Source organism: Staurois parvus, unplaced genomic scaffold (genome assembly GCF_062004578.1).
Source record: "Staurois parvus isolate SC_StPar_1 unplaced genomic scaffold, SC_StPar_1.0 ptg003225l, whole genome shotgun sequence".
NCBI classification, from domain to species: domain Eukaryota; kingdom Metazoa; phylum Chordata; class Amphibia; order Anura; family Ranidae; genus Staurois; species Staurois parvus.
The window spans coordinates 34,898-58,992 of NW_028321021.1; the positions used below are offsets into that span (position 1 = coordinate 34,898).

Here is a 24,095-nt window from a genome sequence, read left to right on the forward strand (position 1 = left end):
TGTTCATAGGAATTCCATGGAGTTTCACGATTTCTTTAATGAAGACCCGAGCAGTCTCAGAAGCAGAGGGTGTACTCAGTGGCAAAAAATGGGTCATTTTTTAAAAACGATCCACTACCACAAAGATAGCGGTATGTCCTTGGAAGGTGGAAGTTCCACTATGAAGTCCATTGCTATCATCTTCCATGGCCTATCAGGTACCGGCAAGGTTTTAAGCAATCCCCAGGCTTTGTTTCGGGTGGTCTTGTTCCGTTTACAGATGGTGCAAGTCTTTACATATGTTTTACAGTCCTTAGCCATATCTGGCCACCAGAACGTGCGTTGCGCCAGTTCCAGCGTCTTGGAGACCCCGAAGTGACCTGCTAATGGGTGATCATGGCAGTAACCCAGGACAAGAGTTCGTGTCTCTTCGGGTACCAGAATTTGTTCCCATTACCATAAAAGCCCCTCCCTGCTCTGTACTGTGATTCCAGGTGGGCTGGATGCTCCTGCTGATGCCTGCTGTAATTGGGACAAGAGTTCAGTCTGAAGTAACTAGAAGTTTCCTGCTGGTAAGATGGTATCTGGCTTTGGAGTATATTTTGGATCCTCGAACATGCGTGAGAGCACATCAGGTTTGGTGTTTTTGGATCCTGGCCTGTAGGTAATATGGAAAACAAATCTGGAGAAAAACAGTGCCCATCTGGCCTGGCGTGGTTTGAGGCATTTAGCAGTCCTTAAATATTCCAGATTTTTGTGATCTGTGTAAATTAGAATTGGGTGTGTAGCCCCTTCCAGCAAGTATCTCCATTCCTTCAGAGCTACTTTTATTGCCAAAAGTTCCCAGGCCCCTACGTTCCTTTCAGCTGGAGAAAGTTTCCGAGAGAAGGCAACCGGATGCATCAGTTCCTTAAGGCCTTTCCTTTGTGAAAGAACTGCCCCTACTGCGTTTTCAGATGCATCTACTTCCAGGATGTACGGAAGTGAGTCCGGATGGCTTAAAATAGGGGCTGCTGTAAATAATTCCTTCAGGGTCTCAAAGGCAGCCTGCGCCTCAGAGGTCCAATGGAAACGAACCCCTAGCTTGGTGAGTTGAGTAATGGGTGAGATGAGGCTTGAAAAGTTCTTGATGAACTTTTGATAGAAGTTAGCAAAGCCAATGAAACGCTGAATTCCCTTTTTGTCTGAAGGTACCGGCCATTCCAAGATTGCTGTAATTTTTTGGGGATCCATCTCAATTCCTGCTGTAAAGATGATCAGGCCAAGAAATGGAATGCTCTGCTGCTCAAAATTACATTTCTCTGCTTTGGCGTATAGTCCGTGTTGGCGAAGTCGTCCAAGTACATTTCTAACATGTTCTCGGTGTACTTCCAGAAATGTAGAGAAGATCAGAATGTCGTCCAGGTATATTACAACAAAAACGTCCAGGTAGTCTCTAAAGACATTGATAAAGTGTTGAAAAGTAGCGGGTGCGTTCCACAATCCAAACGGCATGACCAGATATTCAGAATGACCGAAATGGGTGCGGAAAGCAGTTTTCCATTTGTCCCCTTCCAGTATGCGAACCAAGTTATATGCCCCTCTCAAGTCTAACTTGGTGAAAATAGTAGCAGTCTTGAGTCTCTGGAAAAGTTCAGGAACCAGGGGAAGGGGATAACGGTTCTTTACTGTGATCTTATTTAATTCACGGTAGTCCACCCAGGGCATCAAGGATTTGTCCTTTTCCACGAAAAATATTCCGGCTCCTGCTGGTGATGTGGAGGGACAAATGAATCCTTTTTGAAGGTTCTCATCAATATAATCCTTCAGAACGCCTAGTTCCTGTTCGGATAGGGTGAAGATTCGCACAAAGGAAATTTCAGATCCTGGGAGTAGATCGATCGGACAGTCATAGGATCGATGAGGGGGAGGAGTATCTGCTCCTCGCTTACTAAAAATGTCTAGGTAGCTATGGTAGACTGGAGGAATTATTTGAGAGAGTTCCGCATCAGAGTCCATGCACAGTAAGGTAGGTGTGGCTGAGGACATCATGGGTAAGCAGTGACTTTTGGCAGTATGCAGAGGGAAACTGGATCGACCCGGACTTCCAGTTGATTTGAGGGTCATGTGCCCATAGCCAGGGTAGGCCCAGAATAAAAGGAAATAGAGGAGAGGCGATTGCGTCTAGACGTAAGAATTCTTGATGGTCGGTTACAGTAGTCTGGATTGGCGGGGTCTCCCTGTCTACTAGTCCGGATTTAATACGAGACCCGTCAGCAAGGAAGATGTTCAGTCAGTGTTCCTTTAGCTGTAATGGGATATGCAGTTGGGCTGCAAAGTTTAGATCAATGAAGCAGCTGCAGGCCCCGGAGTCAATCGCGGTTACCTACACAGTTCTTCCGGGAAGCTGGAAGGAAATGGGTACAGCCAGGTGAGTGGAGCTAGTAGAACATGATGGAGGAACAGCAGAAGAGACAGAGATGCACTTACGCAGCTTGGCTGGACAGGAACGCACATAATGACCTGACTCTCCACAGTATAAGCAGAGGTTATGGACTCGGCGTCTTTGGCATTCCTCTGGAGTAAGTGAAGGGCGTATTAGCCCAAGTTGCATGGGTTTGGATGTATCTGTAGCTTCAGAATCCAGAGTTCTAGCAGGAGGGTTAGGCTGGACTGGGAATTTAGGTAGCATCCATGTAGGGCTAGGAGATTGGTTAGACCTTTCTAACCTGCGTTCGTGCAAGCGACGATCAATCTGGATGGCTAATGCTGCTCGGCGACCCTGTTGGAGCGCATGTAATGCTGCCTCAGCGGTGGTGGTCCGCTGTGGGTCGTCATACAGTTGGGTCATTGCATTGAAAAGCGTTGTCATGGTATTTAAGTGTGGATGGTGACTTTCTAGTAGGCGATGGGCCCAGCCCTGTGGTTCACCTTGCAGCAAGGAGATGATGAACCCCATCTTAACAGTCTCTGTGGAGAAAGTTCTTGGCTGTAGATCGAAATACAGCTGACGTGTTTCAAAATGCTCTGAACTTGCTTCGGTCCCCATTAAACCGCTCCGGAATAGGCACGCAGGGGTTCAGGTGAAGACATCGTAACAACTGTATTGGTGCGGGATTCTGTGGAATCTCTGACTCTGGCTGAAGTAGCAGGATCCGTCGGTACAGAAGCAGGTGTGGCCAAGGTTTGTATGTGTTCCTCCAAGTGTGCATACCCATCCTGCAAAGTCTTAACGGCCTGGGTGAGTGCTGCCAGGTGATGACATATCTCATCCAATGGAGAGGGTCCTCTTGCAGGCTCAGACATGGCCGTATGGTACTGTCACGTACCTGGGTAGTGAGCCTGACATGAAGAGGCAGACCTCTCGTACAACCCCAGCTCAGGAACTGCTGAGAGTGGAACAGCGGTCGCAGGAGCTCGATGGGGTAAGAGGGCCTGGGATCTGTCCGGTGAGAGTGGTTGGATCCGTGCAGGATGGATGGATGCGGGTTCACCGTGTAGCGAGGAGCAGAGTCAGACAAGCCGGGTTTGGTATTGGACGAGACAGATCAGACATGAACAGCAGGCAGGAGAGTAGTTGGGTCACAGGCCAGGTTCAGCAGCAGGAGGTCAATCGATCAGAAGCGTAATCCAAAGACAGGCCAGGGGTCAGGGCAGGGGACGATCAGTCAGGAACAAGCTGGATTCGGCAACAGGGGGTAATCACAGAAGTCAGGAAACACAAGCAGGTGAAAAGACCATACGGCAACTAGATAACCGCAGCAGCCTGTTTAAATAGTCCGCTTGGCGCCAGCATAAGTGCACGGCATGCACCCGCGAGTGTGCGAGCGCCTCTGTCCAGGCGCCCGCACATCTGTTTGTCTTGCCAGAATCCTGCGCATGCGCATATTTGCGTGCCGTGGCGCTTTTCCTGTACAATTGGAAGGCCTTTCCTGACACATGTTCAAATTCACTTAAATCCCCTTTCTGCTGCTCAGTTTGAACTTCAGCAAGTAGTCTGCACCATGTCTAGATGCCTAAATGCATTGAGTTCCTGCTAGGCGATTGGCTGATTAGCAATTTGTGTTACCAAGCAATTGAACAGGTGTACCCAATAAAGAGGCCAGTGAGTATATTTATATATGTTTACCTTTCACAGAATAATTGTTTATGGAAATCTAAACTGTTAGCCAATACACCACAAGATGGAGCTATATTTAGGAAAGTAAGGGAGCTTTGGTGGTCCGTTGCTGCCATTTATTATTGTACCAAAAGATGGTACTCAGTGTGCCATAGGACGATGTTTTAGTCTGAGAGATTAATTTTAATGAACATCCTGTGTGTTTTACTTTTGGTAGTTAACTTGTCCATATAACCCGCGATCCTCCTATGCCGCTGATGACATTTGTGATGAAACGCACGTAGGGCGGGATTGGAGATCCTGACATCACCATGCATGCTCATTCACCATCAGGATTCTGGGAATTGTAGCATGCCATGGCGTTTTTTTTCTCCCATGAGATTGTGTTTTTAACTATTTTTTAATAAATATTATTATAGTCACACTATGAGAGCTTGTTGATCCCTTCTTTATGTTCTCCCGAGTATTAAGTTAACGGTGAAGCTTCCCCATGAGCGCTGAGTATCCATCCACTTGAGGTTTGAATCAGTCTGCTGACAGAGCGTGCTTTGACTTCTCAAGGCATTGAGAGTCGCATACATTTTAGTAAGTGCATAGGCTTTTGGTGGACTAGGTGTTCCACATGTGAGAATTGAAGAGCACTATCTTTTAAAAAAGGACCACACTGGTTGATACGGATCTTTTATCTTTTTATGGACGTTTAAATGTTGGATTTTAACACTATTTCATTTAAGAATATTTTGCACTTTGATTTTAGGAGTGCGGCATTTGTTTTATGTTTTGCTATTGTACATTAAAATGAAGCACAAATTTAGTTTATAGGTTATTCGATTTTAAAAGGATAGTATTCTTGAAATGAAAACTTACAATGAAACTGCATTTGTTTTTCAGAAGACTAATTCATATACAGATTCTAATATTTCTGTTTGCATTTAGTCACAAAACGTATAACTGGAATGAGAGCGCAAAAATAAATTTGAGAAAAGGGTCTATGTCAATAGATTTTTAATTTTTTAAATTAAACAGGCCATACAAAAAACACAAAGATGTTGCATCCAACTGTTCTATATATCAGATATTTGTTCTTTAGTTTAGTTTCTTTTTCGGTTTATGTTTTTAGTCAGAAGAACTTTTCTGGCAGATTTTGAGAGCTTTACTGCAGATTTACCTGCAGCTTTCGTAGTAGTCTTAAGAATGTGATGGTTATATGCAGATTCCTGACTTTCACCATCCTCAATTCCCTGTTTTATAGAATGTCTTTTTTTATTCTTGCTTGTTGCTTTTGTGGCTTCACCGGCTTTATCAATCATTTGTTGTCTCTTCGCTGAATGCATCAGTCCTGGCTCTTGAATCTTGCTTGCAGCTGCTACTTTTCCAGTTGTCTTCCTAGCTTGCATTTTCTGAAAAAATTATTACATTTAATTATTGATATTTTAAATTCAAATTAATACAAGAGACAAAGCAGATTTACAAGACGCTTAACTTATAGAGACACATGAAACCATTCTTTATCTGACATTTTATTTGATGAATCTGTAAGTGACATTCTATACCACTTTATATGTTGCTTATCAAACTTTTCTTCCCCCAAGATAAGATAGAACATTTAATAAGAGACCAAAGCCACAACTGGGCATATATAAGACATTTCAGTTCTAATTTGCGTTATAACATTATATGCAGGCTTTAAGTGTCTTTCCTCTTTTTGCAGTTAAATTTCAGAAAACCAAAATGTATTTTTTGTTTTGTGTTCCTATTCACACAACATACCTATAGAAAAAAAAACCTATCCTTTTAATCTATCCTTAGGAGAGGGGTCAAGGAATCGGTCTGCCCTAATAGGCTGAGGATAGTTAAAATTCCTTTAATTTACATTTTAGAAACCCAACTGATAAATCTTAAAAAGTAGAACTAGAGGCAAAACGTTTTCATTTTGGAGAGAATAGAGTGAGTTATGTGCCCTGTCAGTTTTTATTTGGCTGTGTCCCAGTGGGGAAATTTCCCTTCACTCCCTGTCCCATAGACAAGGGAAGAGATCCCTCAAAAGAGAGGAATTCCTTGGTTGTCACCAGAACTAATTCCCCAAATGAAAGATCTTCCCAGTTTCTATTCTGCTGACAACCCAACAACTGGGGTTTTCTTCCACTTTCAGTGATAATATTCAGGTAAAACACGAGGGGTAAATTTTGCTGAAAGGGAACAGACAGAAATTCCAATACTTCTCTCCATCCCAAACTAGCTTCGCCTATTGTAGTGATTGTAAAGACTTATTGAAAAAAAAAAGGGCACTCTTACCTGCTCTGTGCAGTGGTTTTTGCACAGAGCAGCCCAGATCCTCCTCTTCTCGGGGGCCCCACCAGCCCAGATCCTCTTCACAGGATCCCAACCCCTTCCTCTTCTTGGTGTGCCACCATAAGAAGCAGCTTCCTATTGTGGCACACAGCCAGTGAGGAGATAGGGCCTATTCGCACTCTATGATTGGCAGCAGTGACTGCTGCTGTTGTGTCTGAGCCAATGAAGAGGGAGAGACTCGGCCCTCCTGCACACTGCTCGATCGAGATTGGGCTCAGATAAGCTTAAGGGGGGGGGGGGGGGGTATAGTCAGTGCTGGCAGAGGAAGCTGCAGTATTCAGAGGGTTTTTTCTTTACATTCATGCATAGAATGCATATAGGTAAAAAAATAAAAAAAAAAACCCTTTGCCTTTACAACCACTTTGAGACAGTGTTCAAAACTAGTTTATATCTAAATGAGATCTGCCATGGTAGCCAGGATTAATTATGGCGAACACAACTCCCCACCCACTTAAAGAACCAAACTGCTGCAAGCCATCATAAAAAAGAATCTCTGACCCTCCTGTAAATTCCATATATTACAGTACAGTACAGGACACAGGCAGATTATTCATACACCAAAGGGTATAGGCCTGTACCTTCAGGTGATTTGACACGGTCAAAGCTTTAGGGACACCCCCCCCCCCCCCCAGGGTCGTGTAAGCCAACCCACTCTGCGAGCCCCCAGTTTTGTAGCACACAATGCTACATAAACCAGGGAATGGAAGGGAGGGTGTACTCCAAGACAATTTACAAAAAGGTACATCAAACTTTATCTTATCTTGACTGTACCGTACAGAACACAGGCAGATTATGCATGCACTATGGGACATCCCTAAACACTGAATATGAAATGGAGGCAACAATAAGGCCAAAATAACTGTGCCAACGAGCCCAAACAACAAGGGTCAGAAGTCCCAAATCAGAGTGCCACCGTGGGACCTTTGCAGCCAAAAGCTACATCAGCAGAAAATGGGATGTCTACCTAATAAAACTTAGAAACATTATGATAGAAGACCAGGTGGAGGCCTTACATAACTGGGCGGCACATTCTCAAGGAGGAATCTCCTTCTGGCCTCTAAGCTCTTGCAATCAGATTGCATATTCACCATATGTGTGATGGTGGATGTTGAAGCATGGAATCCCTTACAAGGCCCCTAGGCAGCACAATCAGTATTTTCAGGGCAAAAGCCTTGAGCTATAACGGCCCTAATCACATCCAGGCAATGTAGACACTTTCTTTGGATGCTGAGGAGCAGGGAATAAAGATGTGGTAGGATAATGTCCTCATTGAGGTGCAACATTGAACCACCTTTGGGAGGAAAGATAACCTTGGGCATGAGACAAACTTATTGTGAAGGAATGGCATTGTACAGGAAAGGGCTGCCAGTTTAGAAAACGCATCTGACAGATAATGATGGCGAACAAAAAGGCTACATTGTAAGATCCACTAGGGGATTATTACGGATAAGTTCAAAAGATGATTTCTGCAGGGCAGAAAAAAAGTTGAGATCCCAAGGAAGTACAGGGTGCTGTAAGGGGGGCTAATACAAGATGCCCCTTGAAGAAAGGTGTAAGGCCAAGACTGAGCCTTTGAAAGTGTTCAAGACCAAAACCTGATAAGGAGATTTTTGTAGGAAGGCCAGAATGTCAGGCAGAAAGTAATGTCTGGAATTAAAGTGCCTGTATTAACACAAGGCAAAAAAGGATTTCCAGGTGTGACGAGAGATTCTTCTGGAAGTGATCTTTCTTTAGCAAGATAGGAATCAGACTCAGAAACCCCTCCATCCTTTAAAGATCTGCACTTTAACAGACATTCTGTTAAAGCCAGACTGAGAAGCAGAATCACCATTTTCTTATCGATCTATTTTCTTGAGCAGAAGTAGTAGGATTCGCACTGGAGGAAGGCATAATTTAACCTGAACTGGGATCAGGGGTTTACCAAAGTACTGGAGGCTACAGGAGCCCTGGTTCTGACAACAGAGGTAGTTGTTGAATCTGGAAGTTAGGATGTCCACATATGTAAACTCCCATTTTTGGCATATTAGATTGAAGGCATCAGGATGAAGTGCCCATTCCCTGTGATCCAGTCGACTGAGGTAATCTGCTTTCCACTCTGTCTCCTGGGAACAGTGAGCTTATGTCCATGAGATTATCTGGTTTGCTTCTTTCAAAGCAGCCAGAGCCCTGGCTGCCTCATTTTTTTGTAATTCCTTTATTTATGGCATTTTATTGTTAAGGCATAATGGCCAGAGAAAAATAAAACAACATAGAAATGTCAAATGATTACAAAATAAATGGTGATATACAGGTCAAGAAGACCAAACATCAATGGTATATAGGACAAAGTAGGCAGGAACATAAAGCGGTACTAAAGTGGACCCTAGCAGCAGAAAAAATAATGGTACACAGACAAATATACAATTGGACAGGTCACAATAACATCCAGACCTTCCCGGTTTACAGAGCCGGGGAGAGGAAGCACCAAAAAAGGCCCCAGGAACAAACTCAAATAACAATTCAAATACAAAGTATCCCTGTCAATTAGAAATTAACACTGGGAATTGCGGTTGCATAAAGGAGAAGTCTAGAAGCTCTACTGCATGCTGGACAGACTGCAAGCAATCACCCTGGGAAACCTCTGTTACATACCTGAGTCCCACTCCGTGTACCTTTATATAATACGCCCCCTCTTCTCCTTATCTTATTACTATCCTCTGTTCCCAAATCTCATTTCTTTACCCCTCTGCTCCACCCCAAAACTTGTACATCTCCCCCTCATTGCTATCATCTTCCTACTATTGCTCTCTTCACTTCCCCAAAATGACTCTTCCACTCCTCCTCATTTTCCTCTCCTCCGTTCCCAAAATCCATTCACTATATCCCTCTGCTCCTTCCAAACAATTGTATATTGTGTCCTCAGTGCTTCCGTCACCCCTCTACGGCACCCACCACCTCCTCCTATTACTCCACTCTCCCACTGACCCGAACCTAGTAGTTTCTCACGCTCCTGCACATCCCGCTCCCATGCCACCTTTCTCACCCTTCTCCTCCTCCTAGCCGCGGGGGACATCTCCCCGAATCCTGGCCCTCCACCACCTCCCTCACCCGCACAACACCCTTCTGCCTTCACCCCCGCAACTTAATATCTGTCCCCCTGCTCCCTAAAATCTCCCCCCCGTTTTCATGTGCACTCCTGAACGCCCGATCGGTGTGCAACAAGCTTACTGCCATCCACGACCTCTTTGTTTCCCGCTCCCTCAACCTCCTAGCGATCACGGAAAACTGGATCCAGCCCACTCACCTAGACCTGACGGTCGTAAAGGTGGTGGGGTTGGTCTGCTCCTGTCACCGCAGAGCACCTTCTGAGTCCTCCCAAACCCCCCTCCCTATCCTTCTCCTCCTTCGAGGCCCACTGCGTCCGACTATTCTCCCCAACCCCCCTGAAGATTGCTGTGATATACCAGCCTCCTGGATCCATATCCCGCTTCCTGGAAGACTTTTCCTCCTGGCTACCCTTCTTCCTCTCCTCTGAGCTACCCACCATCATCCTTGGGGATTTCAACATCCCTGTCAACCTCGACAACCGGGACACATCCCATCTCCTCCACTTAACCTCCTCCTTTGCACTTGCACAGTACATACAATCCACCACCCACTCCAACGGTAATATTCTTGATCTTGTCTTCTCCAACCGCTGCGCTCCCCACAACCTCACTAACACCCCCCTCCCTCTCTCTGACCACAACCTGATTACCTTCTCTATCTCCTCGTCCTCCAACGCCTACCCCTCCAAATGTCACACTACGACCAGCCGTAACCTCCGCAACCTTAACCCTGCCCCCCTCCATCAACGCCATGACCGCATCCTCCCCCTGTCCTGCCCCGACTTGGCCATGACTGCCTACAACAATGCGCTGTCAACAGCCCTTGACTCACTAGCGCCTTTAACCACACGCAACATCAGACCCCGACCGCTCCAGCCCTGGCAGACTGATCACACCAAAACCCTCAAACGACACAGTCGTGCCCTGGAGCGACTATGGCGCAAAACAAAATCCCAACAAGCCTTCACCCGCTACAAATCTGCCCTCCGCACCTACAACTCCTCCCTCCACACAGCCAAACAAGCCTACTTCCTGACCCTCATCAAGACCCTCTCCTCCAATCCTCGCCGACTCTTCTCCACCTTCAACTCTCTACTCTCTCCACCCCCACCTCCACCCAGCACCTCACTCACTGCCCTTGAGATTGCCAATCACTTCAAAAACAAGATTGACACAATTCGCAAGGACATTGCCGCAACTCACACGCCCTCTCAACCCGTCCCCTCTCACACAGCTACCCCCTCATCCCTCCTCCCCCTCGACATAACCTGCAGGGACTTCGTCGCTGCTCAAACTCCCTCCAACCCCGTTCCCCCTCACTCAGCTACCCCCTCATCACCCCTCTCCCACGGCCCCACCATTGCTCTCACTTTCACCCCACCCTACATTCCTCATACTGAAGCTCCCTCAACACTCCACACCTTTGACCTTACCACCATCGAGGAAGTCTCCAAGATCCTCTCTGATGCCCGCCTCACCACCTGCCCCCTCAACCCTATCCCTTCACAACTCCTACGACCTCCCTCCCCCTCCATCCTACACTCCCTCACCCACATCTTCAATCTCTCCTCAGGCACTTTCCCCTCCCCTCTGAAACATGCACACATCACCCCCATACTTAAAAAGCCCTCCCTGGACCCCAATGACCCGAACAACCTCAGACCCATCTCCTTGCTCCCATTTACATCTAAACTCCTCGAGCGCCTCGTCTACACCCGCCTATGCTCTCACCTCAACGACAACCACCTCCTCGATCCCCTACAGTCTGGCTTCCGTCCCCTACACTCCACCGAAACCGCCTTACTCAAACTCTCCAACGACCTTGTAACCGCCAAAGCTAATGGCCACTATTCAGTGCTCCTACTCCTTGACCTCTCTGCAGCCTTCGACACAGTTCGACCACCTCCTCCTCCTCAAAAAACTACACTCCCTCGGCCTCAGAGATTCTGCTCTCTCCTGGCTCTCATCCTACCTGTCACAACGCTCTTTCAGCGTTTCCTATAATGCTACCACCTCCCCCTTTCTGTTGGGGTCCCTCAAGGCTCTGTCCTTGGGTCCCTTCTCTTCTCCATCTACACCTCCTCCCTTGGCCAACTCATACACTCTCATGGCTTCAACTATCACCTCTATGCCGACGACACACAAATCTATCTCTCAACCCCCCACCTCACCCCCTCGGTCTCTGCCCGAATCACACACCTACTGAGCGACATATCAGATTGGATGTTGCTCCACTTCCTTAAACTGAATCTCTCCAAAACCGAGTTTCTTGTCTTCCCCCCAGCCTGGACCCCACCCCCCATTGACTTCTCCATCACATCCAACAACGCCAATACCAAACCCGCCCTGCAGGCCAGAGTACTTGGTGTCATTCTGGACTCCAACCTATCCTTCCAGCCTCAAGTCCAATCTTTAACAAACTCGTGCAGACTCCACCTCCGCAACATCGCCAAAATACGCACGTTCCTAACCCCAGAAACCACTAAACAGCTCATCCACTCCCTCATCGTATCACGACTTGACTACTGCAACTCCCTCCTCACTGGCCTGCCTCGCTGCTGGCTATCCCCGCTTCAGTCGATCCTGAATACGGCTGCCAGACTCATTCACCTTTCCAACCGCTCCATTTCCGCCACCCCCCTCTGCCAATCCCTCCACTGGCTTCCGATTGCGCAACGGATCAAATTCAAAATCCTAACATTGACATACAAAGCCGTCCACCATACTGCCCCGAACTACATCACTGACCTAATATCCAAGTACCGCCCAGCACGCACACTCCGCTCCTCACAAGACCTCCTTCTCTCTAGTTCCCTGGTCTCCTCCTCCCATGCCCGCCTCCAGGACTTCTCCAGGGTGTCACCCATCCTCTGGAACTCCCTGCCCCAACCCATCAGATTATCACCTACTCTCCTCTCCTTTAGGCGCACCCTGAAAACCCATCTCTTCAGGGAAGCCTACCCCCTGCTAACTTGACCGACCTCCTCCACCCTTCCTACCACTCCATCCCCCACAGCTATCTCCTCCTGTACCACTATCCCCTCCCTCCTAGATTGTAAGCTCCAAAGAGCAGGGCCCTCAATCCCCTCATGTTTTGCATTGTATTGGTATTGTTCGGTCACATGTTCTGTCCCCCTTTGTAATGTACAGCGCTGAGCGAACTATTGGCGCTTTATAAATACTGTATAATAATAATAATAATAATGTCTAAGAAACAGAGAGAGAAGGAAAAGGAAGGAAAAAAAACAAAACAAAAAACACCACCCCGACGAAAAAGGACCAAAAAGGGGGGGGGGGGGATCATGAAAAAAGAACAGGGTAAGAGAGCAGCCCTACCACTCAAAGGCCCAGACAGACCCCAAACCAACCAGACAGTGGCCATGTCAGGCCCACACGAGCCAAATCAAGAGGATGCCCGAAGATGAGCATCGGTGTAGACAAAATATTGCCAGGGCCTACAGGTATCTGCAAACACCTCTCCATGGTCATTCAGAGAGGCTGTGAGATCCTCCATATCGCACAGCTCGTTGACCTTAGAGAACCAAAGGGACCTCGTGGGTGCACAGACCTCCAACACAGAGGGATACAAGCCTTGGCCGAATTCAACAGTTGAATCATCAAGGAAACCTTATATTTTTGATAGGACGATCAGCAAGCATGCACGGGTCACGTCAACACTCGTCAGACCCCTGATGGTATCAGCTACCATATGCCAAAAAGTTTGGATCTTAGAGCAAGTCTAGAAGATGTGAAACATCGTATCACGCTCAAACCCACATCGCCAGCATAGATCCGAAACCTGCGGGAAAATACGGTGAAGGCTCATAGGGACCCTATACCATCGGGTCATAATCTTATAACTGGTTTCCTAAACCCTGGATGCAATGGAAGACTTCTGTGCGAAATGTAGGATCTTCATTTTCTGCATTTTCGTGAGGCTAAGACCTAAATCAGCTTCCCAGTGAGCGAGAAAGGAAGGTTGAAAATTATGTTGTGGATTGATCAAGGCAGAAGAATAGAAAGACGATGCCTAATGGGCTCTCTATGACAAAATGTTTTCCATAAGCATAAGATGACGGCTGATCCCCTGAGAATGAGAACATTTTCGAAGGAAAGTACAGAGTTAAAGGCTATGCTAGAAGGCCAACGGAGGATCCGCAGCCATCGAGAAAGCGAAAGGAGCAAGATTACCATTCGCATCCAAGAAATAAAAAAAATGCGAATGCCCCGAGGCCTCCAAGCGGTGGAACTGTGGGTCCTCCAAACCCGGAGAAAATTCAGGGTTTCCCAAAACGGGGAGCATAGGAGAGGGCAGCGGGGAGTGGGAGGAGTTACGGAAAGTTTCGCAGGACACCAGCAAAGACTACACCCTACCCGTCCAACAAAGTTCTAGGCAGTTTCGATAGAATCCAGAGCTAGCTTCTGGCGGTGCCCCCCGAATGCTCCAACTCCATAGCCACCCAGAGTTTCGTCTCCGCATGACAGTGCCAGTCCACCAGTCGCGTCAGGTGAACTGCTCTGTAACATGCGCGGACATCTGGGAGACCACACCACCTAGGCATTCAGGTAGATGTAAGAGCCAAAATTGCAGACGAGGTTTCCGATGAGACCAAAGTCTCAGAAGAGAGCGTGTATTTTCTTAAAAAAGAGGGGAGTCCTGGAGGATGTAGAGGATCTGGGGCAGCAAGGTCATTTTGAGGGCACTACACTGTCCAAACAATGTAAGAGCAAGAGAATGCCAGAGCAATAAATCTTTTTTCATACAGTGTAGAAGAGGTTCAAAGTTGGCCAGCAGAGTCAGGAGTAATATGCACCCCAAGATAACAGACTCAGATGTCCAGCGAAAGGGGAACATAGTAGTGATATTGAGGGCAGCAATTTGGAAAAGTTAATCTGAAAGAAGGACAGAGCCGAAGACACGGAAAGCATCTACCAGGGCTGGCAGAGAGGTAAGCGGGTCAGTTAAAAAAAAAAAAAAAAATCAACTAGTCTGCAAAAGCAGCCACCACCTTATGAGCCCCGGAGGGCTTGAGAAGGCCATGAATATTTGGGTCTCTCCGAATCCAATGAAAGCACGAAAATCAATGGAGAAAGGGGGCAGCCCTGCAGAGTGCCATTTGTTATGTCAAAAACGTTTCACTGACCTTAACGGCCGCAGAAGGGCAAGAGTAAAGAGAGGTGATCCAAGACAGCATTGCTGGTCCAAGGCCAATATGATGCAAAGTGGTCATAATAAACTGCCAACTGACCCTGTCGAAGGCCTTCTCCGCATCCGTAGAAAGCAGAAGGGGGCAGCAAATGGTTCTGGCAGTATGGATAAGGTTAAGGACTCTCGTGGTGTTGTCTCAGTTCCCGTAGAGGAACACACCCAGCCTGATCCCGGTGAATGAGAGATGATAAATGTGGTAACAACCTGTTCGACAGAATCCTGGCAAATAATTTCAGATCCGAATTCAGCAGAGAAATCGGCCTGTAATTCCCACATCTGGAAGGGTCTTTGCCCTCTTTAGGTATCAGAGAAATGTACGCCCTGAGGGTATCACGAGGCAAAGGGTGTCTCTGGACAATGAAATTGAGAGCCGAGATTAAGTGGGGAGAGGGGTAAATCCATCAGGCCCAAGAGCCTTCTTGGGCTTCGACTGAGCCAAGGCCACTCCAAGTTCCTCCGAGGTGATAGGGTCTTCCAACTCTGCACAAATCTCCGGGGTTAGAGACGGCATACCCGAGGCCGAGCTATAGGAGAGAGGGGAAGGTGCCCACTGTGAGGGGGAGACACTTACTGGAGAATGGCCTAAATTGTAGAGATCACGATAATATCTATGAAATTTAGCTACCATATTGGCTGACTTAGTCAATTTCTGATCCAAAGAATTTTGAATATGCAGAATGTAGGTTCGGGGGCCCCTAAGAGCCCTCGCCAGCAAAGTGCCCAGTTTATTTGAAAATTCATACATAGAGCCACGGGCCCAGGACAATTTTTTTTTGGTCTTGAGATAGAGAACGGATCGCAAGTCCTCGAACTCTGGAGCGTTCTAGATAGGTGGCCCGCGCCAAAGACACTTTATGGGAGCGCTCCAACCTGCCAAGGTCTTGCAGAAGGCAGTCAATCTGATGAGAATGCTCTCGTTTGAGATGTGCCCCTACCCGAATCAAAAGGCCCCAAATCACTGGCTTGTGGGCCTCCCAAACCACGAGGGGGTTGGCCACCGAATCATTATTAGTCACAAAGTACTCCACTAGAGCTGTTCGCAAGGCATTACAGGTATCTGGGGACTTTAGGAGGGTATCATTCAATCTCCAAGAGAGGGGGCCTCGGATTGATGAGTCCAGCTGAAAGGTAAGATGGACTGGGGCATGGTCCGAGAAGGAGATAACATCAATTTGCGAGGTGAGCACCGCAGGGAGGGCTGAGAGTGAGATCAAAGATAGTCGAGACTGGAATAGGTATTCACCACAGGTGAGAAGAGAGAGTAGTCACGACCCTGGGGATTCAATAGACACCACGGGTCAACTAAGCATAGGAGCTGTAAATCACCCTTCAAACGTCAGAGATGAGCATAGGAAAGAAGAGAGGAGCCCCGAGAAACATCCAACAAGGAACCCATTGCAAAATTAAGACCCCCACCCAAAATCAAGGTCCTCTCGGCAAAGCCCAGGAGAGTGGGCAGCAGAGCATGCAAAAATTGTACCTGGTCCACATTAGGAAAATAAACGTTGGTGAAGGTATATTGCACTTCCTGAATCATTCCCTTAAGCAACAGATACCGGCCAAGCGGGTCCGAGACACAAGACAACGGCACTGCACTGTCGATCAAAATACTAACACCTTTGCATTTGGAAATGGGGGAGGAACTGTGATACACTCATGGAAAAAATCTTGATTAGTTAATTTCAGAATATGATCACATTTGAAGTGTTTCCCGTAAAAAGGCAATTTGAGTCTTACTTTTTTTTTTAGGTCAGCCAGCAGCCGTGATTGCTTTTCTGGGGTGTTGAGACCCCGAGTATTTAGAGTAGTTATCTTCAAGGAACCCATGATGGAAGGAGGCCAGGAGAAACCGCTAAACAAGGAGAGGCCCAAGATGGGGCCCCCGTGTGTGAGAGAAACTCACGAAAAAAAAAAAAAAAAAGGTGGGGGTGAGAAGGGAAAGTGGGGAAGAGAAAGGGTAAAGAAGGGAAGTACAATGAGAAATATCTACAAAAGTGGACAAACTGAAGTCCCTGGGAGGAGAGTGGAGCACCTCCACAAGGATTAGCCCTATAGGGAGTCAGAACAAAACAGCAGGTGGGAGAGGCCAGAAGAGAAAAGATAAGTCAGAAAATGCACACAAAAGATGTGAGAGGGAGTTGCACGAACAAGGGACAAAAAATACCAACATAACATACACAGATAAGAGAATTTCCCCCCAGGATCCACTGAAGAGCAACACCGGGAAACCAAATATATGTCCCCCTAGCACCATCGGAGTGGAGGAGAGGATACCCCCAATCCGCCCGGAAAATTTGGGCGGGGGAGAATCCCAAACCAGGGGCAGCCAGTCCCCAATGGCAGCCACCCTCAAGGGTGCAAGGGGACCGGAAAACCATAAGATGCACCCCCATCCTCCAGGCAAACAGCAGATAACAATATGCAGGGGCATGTGAGACAATAATGAAAAAAGGTAGCAGCAGAATATCAAATACCAACAGTGTGACCCACATAGATGGCCATGAGGAGGGTCCCACCCCCTTCCGCCCCCCGGAGGCATCCCCCACACCGAGAGGCGAAGAGGAGGCCGACCAATCAACCCCCGCACAGCCTGGAGAGAAAATACCAGCAAAATAACAAACTAACAGAACCAGGCCAGCGGGGCAAGGAGGGGAGCGGGGAGAAGGGAGCCGCCCCCCCCTAACCAAAAAACAAAGCTCCAGATGTCAGTAAGAAACTTAGGTTACAGTAGCGACCCCTCCAACACCTGGAGCCATCAAAAACAGAGGTCACCACCCTAGATGCAAAAATCAGGCATCCAAGTCAAAAACAAAAAAATGTATAGAAAAAGAGTCGCCCCACATTCAGGAGGGAAACACAAAGCCCCCGATACAATGAGACCCAGACTGTAACAAGTAAAAGGGCCAGTCAATCTTCGGCAGCAGCAGCTGTAGGCCTAGGGGGTCTCCTCCGGACAGAGTCTTGGCTTGAAGCTCTGGACCGAGGCCTCCAGAGCCTCTGTGGCCACAGAATAGAAGCAGGTGAAGCATCTGGATGCAATAGAGTCCAGCCAGTTTGGCACCTCAACAGCAGACTTGCCCAGGCGGTCAGTGCGGGTAATTGGTCCAGAGAGTGGAGAGGAAACTCAGCTCCTTCTTTACGGATGATGAGATGAAATGGATGGCCCCAGCGGTACGTTGCCACAGCCTCACGAATTACCTCCAAGGGCTGCAGCATCCCCCGAATCATACAGGTTTGCCTAGAGAGGTAAGGGTAAATATGAATCATGGCTCCTTCAAAGTCAATTGGCCAGTCGGTCCAAGTGCAGCGTAATATTTCTTCCTTTATCGTGTAAACGTGAACCTGGCAGAGAACGTCTCTGGGAGGCAAAAGAGAGGAATTAGCAGTAGAAGACTAGCGGGGTCCCAGGACCCGGTGCACCCGATCAAGCTCCAGTTCAGCTGTGGGGGGTTTTCCAAATAGTTGATTGAGGATGGCGGTTACAGTAGCATGTAGATTCACCCCCGCGGTGGCCTCAGTGATCCCCCGAAGACGGAGGTTATTGCGGCGATTACGGTTTTCCCCATCATCAAAACAAAGATGAACATCTATGAGATGGCATCTGAAGGCCTGTTGGTCAGCCTCAATGGCAGATAACCTAGCTTCAGTAGTGATGGAGGAACCCTCCAGATCAGATACCCACTCCTTCAGATGTTTAGCTGGAGAGGTCTTAAATGGAATTTGGCCAAATGTTACTGCCTCAAAAGGAGTCTACTATTAGGCCTAGAACTCTCAAAAGATAAGTGTGAGAGGTCTAACTGATATCGGTTTTGGGGCATGTGGTCTTAAATGAAGAACTTTTTCTGGGAGAAAGACTTTTGCTGGGGGTGCATCCAGGATCAGAGAGTTTAAAGCAAGTCATTGGATTAATTGATTTTATTTCCTTCCACCATGAGTGGAAGGAAAGCAGATTGCTCAATTCCACTGACTGTTGATGGGGGAATGCCTCCTGCAGCATTATTGCATTCTGCCGGCAGGGAGATTTCCCCGCCGGCAGAATACAAATGATTACTGCTAGTGGGTATAGCCACATGCAGTAATTGCATATTAAAAAAAAAAAATGACTTGGGTACAACCAGCCTGCCCATAGATGGATCTAGTCTTGGCTGGTCTCTCCTGAACCAGCAAAGATTAGATCCATTTATTTCCGGCTTTAGAAATGGGTGGAGAGCAGATTTTTTTTAAAACTGATAACCCAACCAAAAGGCCCAAAGTGCACTACTAGGTGAGCAAATGCAGATAGTGTAGCTGATGCTGGAATGCTGACCTGGACCAAAGAACTTGCCTGTAGTGTAACAAACGTCATTATGTGGAGGATATCAAGGACAGCAGCAAACTTCCAGATAATTTACAGCCTTTGGCTCATTGGACAGAGAACTATGCAAGGGGCATCAGTATAAGTGTTGCATGTGAGTGGTATAAAATGCGAGGGCCAGCTATGGTGGCGCTCTTCTTCCTGAAGCCCAGCTAAGATATAGAACTTTGAGGACGGACTTGCATAACGTATCACCTCTGTTCTTATGTTTCTAAATACCCTGTAATATTCTCTATTTTAGTTTTGTGTTAGTGTTTTTACTTTCTTTGTAAATAAATAAGAACAAAGAAAGAATGGCGCAGGGAAATCACAATATACCAAGGTTTTTATACACAAGTCCATAAATAAAATAGCCCATAATGTCCATAAAAGAGTAAACGCCATGTTAGCGGCAGCTCCCCATGGAGTGAAGCAGATCTCTGTAGAAACAAAAAGGAAAAGACAGGGGGACCCAGCCAGTTGTTGCAGGTAAAAAACTGGTTTAATGGAGAAAAACAGCTGAATGGCTACTCACAAAGGTAATAAAAGGGTAGGCATCAGGGCCAGATGGATTTCCCCTTTCACTTCGTGTGTGTGTGTGTGTGTGTATGTGTATATATATATATCTATATATATATATATATATATATATATATATATATATCTATATATATATATATATATATATATCTATATCTATCTATAGATAGATAGATATATATATAGATATATATATAGATAGATATATATATACACACACACACACACACACACACACAGAACCCCAAAAAATTGTGTCTGCATGTTGTACGAATTGCAGTTTTGTGCTTATTCTTGATTTTTTGGTTTTACATTTACACTGCATATTATTTTGGAATGCGCTCTCTCTCTCTCTCTCTCTCTATAAAATGATACTTCCACTTATGAATTATTACCAAAGGATCCACTATTAGCATATAAACGTGATTTAAAGATTATATAGAATGGTTATGAAAATGGGGTTATAAATAAAAAGAGAAGGATTTTTTGTGTCCCTCAGTACCAAAATTACCAGTTTTTTTTTTTGCATCTTACCTAAAATTCACAAAGATCTGGTTAAACCTCCAGGGAGGCCAATAGTGAGCGGTATAGGCTCCCTTTGCTCTAAAGTGGGAGAATTTATCTTTTATTTTCTATGGTCACTAACTCCAGCATATCTGCGTGACACCAAGCAGGTTTTAAATGAGGTTAAATATATATCCATAACTCCCAACACCTTCCTAGTGACTGCTGACGTTGCGTCACTTTATAGTAATATTGCACATAGAGATGTCATGGAGGCGGCAGAATTTTATTTAAGCATGAATAGCACTTTACCACCACCCCAGATTAACTTTATTTTGAAATTGTTACAATTTGCCATGAGTAAGAACTACTTTTGGTTTGACAAGAAATATTACCTACAGACCAAAGGTGTTGCCATGGGGGCAAAATTTGCCCTTAGCCTCGCCAAATTATTCATGGCACACTAAGAAGAAGAATTAATATCTTCTAGAGACTGGCCGTAACTTGTATTTTACAAGAGGTATATTGATGACATTTTCCTTTTATGGAAGAGGGAGGAGCAAGCTTTATTAAAACATTTTTGGCTCACTGAATCATAACAATCTCAATATAGACCTTTCATACGTGTATAGTACCCAAGAAATACATTTTTTGGTCTCACACTGAAGAACCATAATGGTAGGATTATTAAAAAGTCCTTTTTAAAAAAAAAAACTGACCGTAAAAGTTTTATACCGATTGGAAGTTGCCACCATCCATTATGGTTGGCAAATATACCTAGGGGTCAGTTTTTAAGGATTAGAAGAAATTGTACTGATGTAGATACCTACCATACTCAAGCTCAGATCCTCAAACAAAGGTTTCTGGAAAAAGGGTACAATGAACATACTATGAATTAAACAATAGATCTGGTAGTAGGAACCAACAGAACGGATATACTCAAAAGACAAAGAAAGAAATGGGCAGGTTCGGGTATGCCCTTTTGTTACTACCTTTTCTACACAGTACAGGGCTATTAGTAGGATTATTAATAAAAATTGGGGAGTGCTTAAAATGGACCCTGTCTTATCTCAGATTCTACCAGACAGACCAAACGTTTTTAGGAAAGCTACAGCCCTTAGACACCATTTAGCTCCCAATGTGATTAATGCGCCTGAACACATTTCCTTGCTTGCTGACCTTAAAGGCTACCATCCTTGCAATAAATGTGTCATTTGTAAGTGTAACAACAACAGGAAATCCAAATTAACTAGGTTTACTTCACAAAAAACTGGGAGATCCTAGAACATTGACAAATTTATCCCATGTAATAGTAGGTACGCTGTTTATTTACTTGAATGTCCCTGTAAGTTGCATATATAGGGCGTACAACTAGAAGATTGTGAGATTGACATTATATACATGTTCCCGGAGTCTAACGAGGTTTTAAGGAACATGCATTGTCAAATCACTATAGACGTGTTCACAATAAGGATCCATCATCGCTTAAATTCATTGGTATAGACATGGTGACACCACACTGGAGAGGTACACATAAAAGGAGAGCTGTCTCGCAATTCGAGACAAAGTGGATATATGAACTATGCACTTTGCATCCTCATGGTAATAACGTCGAGTTAGATATAAATTGTTTTATCGACAATAGATCTGGATCAATACAATAGATCAACACCTCCCCCAGCTTACCATTCATCACTTTTCCATAATAGATGGAAGATATACCCCCCTTTTGTATGTTTTTGTGCGTTTCACATTTTATTGTTTTTTCGGAGATCATAATTTTATACAAATTTCTGCCATTTCATGCCTATCTGATTCTATAATATACTTACGTCTTCTAGTAATATATAGTTTACGGCATGATATTACACAATTTTGTTTACTCTCTTTTTGTCCATGCCCATTTGATTCTATATAATTTTATTGAGGTGGTTATATTTTTTATGGTAACAATTCAGACACCGTTGCTTTGGTCTATATTATCATGTATTATATATTTTACCATAAAGGTACTCTTTATGCCTTTTTACACTCTCTTGGATTCTTCTATCATTTTAGTGAGAGTTTTATTGTTATTTTTATATTTTATATTGGGATAGGTGTTTACTAATTTTTCCATGGTTTTTATTTTTTGCTTTATATATACTCACCAGTCTTAACCAGACAGTGTTAGGTATACATTTTTTATATATTTTTTTATAAGATACATTATGTTTTCCTGGTAATATAACTGCACCTTACGTTCAGTGCTAGTTTGATAATGATAAATAGTTTAAGAGCCTCTCCGGTGTCTTATACACTGGCATATAAATCAATAACAAACCGCTGATCCCCTTGTTGAGTATTTACGTATTCCTCTGAAGGACATAGGATCACACGTAGTGTTCTTCAAAAAACCTATGGAAAAATGGTGCCCGTTCGCGCGCGTGCGCACAAGTCTAGATCTTCTCCACGATGGCGCCGGCAGAATGCACATGCGCCATCTACGATATATATTCAGATGGCGCACGGCATAACTAGCATCCCCTCTGAAGAAGTGGGTGCACACGAAACGCGTTAGAAAGCGCGTTAGGCGCTGGTTACGCCGTGACGTCACGCCGTCAGAGCCTCGTGGAGGTTCGGCGGCCATCTTGGAACCTGGACGGTTAGTCCTACATTGCTGTTTTTCCTACATGAATCTGATACATCAATTTTATATTTATTTTATTCTTGAAATATGAGATATCATCCCTTAATAAATACTATATAGCATACTACACTATGGGCATCCTCGTTTAACTCCCTGGCGGAGTAAATTCGTTTGCAGAAGCCCATTCAAGATCACAGGTCCAATCCAGTACCCAGAGAGGGGATCTCCTGTACATCTAGGAAGCTGCACCCACCTAACCCTGTAGGGGACCTCTGGCTGACTTAGATCATCGTAAAGCCCTGGAATTATCTGGTGCCGCTTACCCTTCAGAGGGAGGATTACCTACCATCTGATCTACCCTGATCTCCTTAAGAGGAGATCTTGACCTATATTTATATGCGCATCTGGTGAGTGCGCAATTTTACTATTACCATTTGCACAAGCATACCTTTGAAGCAGGCACCTTCAGAGTACTATTGTCACTTTTGGAACATTTATCTTTATATATTTTATAATCATTTATCCATGGACTTTATTATATTTATCGTTAAGGCACCTTAAAAGATATTTACTTTTTAGCGCTGCACTGTATTGTATTATTTTGTTTTAAGGGTTTATTTGGTTACCTAATGTGCATAGCTGCTCCCTTTACTGTGCTCACATACCCATATACCTTGAGAGGCAAGATATATAGATCTATATTTATGTTTTAACTAGGGAGGAAAACCACCCCCGATTTATGTTCAGATAGGCATCTTGGATGTCGAAGGATGCCATATAATCCTCTTGCTCAGTGAGGGAACTACACCCCCTTGCAAATTCCATGCAAAATTTTGAAATCTGAAGGTATTTGTTGAGGGTTCTCAAGTCCAAAATGGGACAAAAACCTCAGCTGGGCTTTAGTACTATAAACAGGTTTGAGTAGAATTCTATGAACCTGACTTGTGGTGGTACTGGCACAATGAGTTAAGAGATGGTTAATAGCATTCTGCAAACCTGTCATTGGAAAGTTTTAGGTTGATTTGGGGAGAAAAAAAAAAGCGGTCAGATTGTAGGGTAAAAATCTGAATTCTATTTGTACTCTTTTGAAGCCAAAGTCTGGGATGTCCGATTCAGAGACAGGCAAATTGTGGCAGACTACAAAAAAAAAAAATAAACATAATGCACATCCCATACATTCCCCACTGCCCGCCCCCACCCAAAAACCACCCCCCACCCCCAAAGGAAACCCCCCCAGAAGGTACAGCCCCACAACAAACTCCCGCCACCTTCACCCCCCTAGGAAACCCCCAACCCCTAGAGCAGATTCCTCCTCCCCCTCCCCCCACACATACACCCTTCCCAATCTCAGAAAGAGATGCAGG

The 24,095-nt window shown here is 45.4% G+C and overlaps 1 protein-coding gene across 1 annotated transcript in view; it reads right to left on the bottom strand.

The window, feature by feature from the left end:
* Positions 1–5,066: 5,066 nt before the first annotated feature.
* RSL1D1 (ribosomal L1 domain containing 1) overlaps positions 5,067–24,095 on the bottom strand; it is a 72,517-nt gene continuing 53,488 nt past the window's right edge. Inside the window, exon 5 of the mRNA XM_089667374.1 lies at positions 5,067–5,478. Within this exon, the coding sequence (XP_089523500.1) occupies positions 5,170–5,478 (309 nt within the window). The 3' untranslated portion in view covers positions 5,067–5,169. The remainder of the gene's footprint in view (positions 5,479–24,095) is intronic.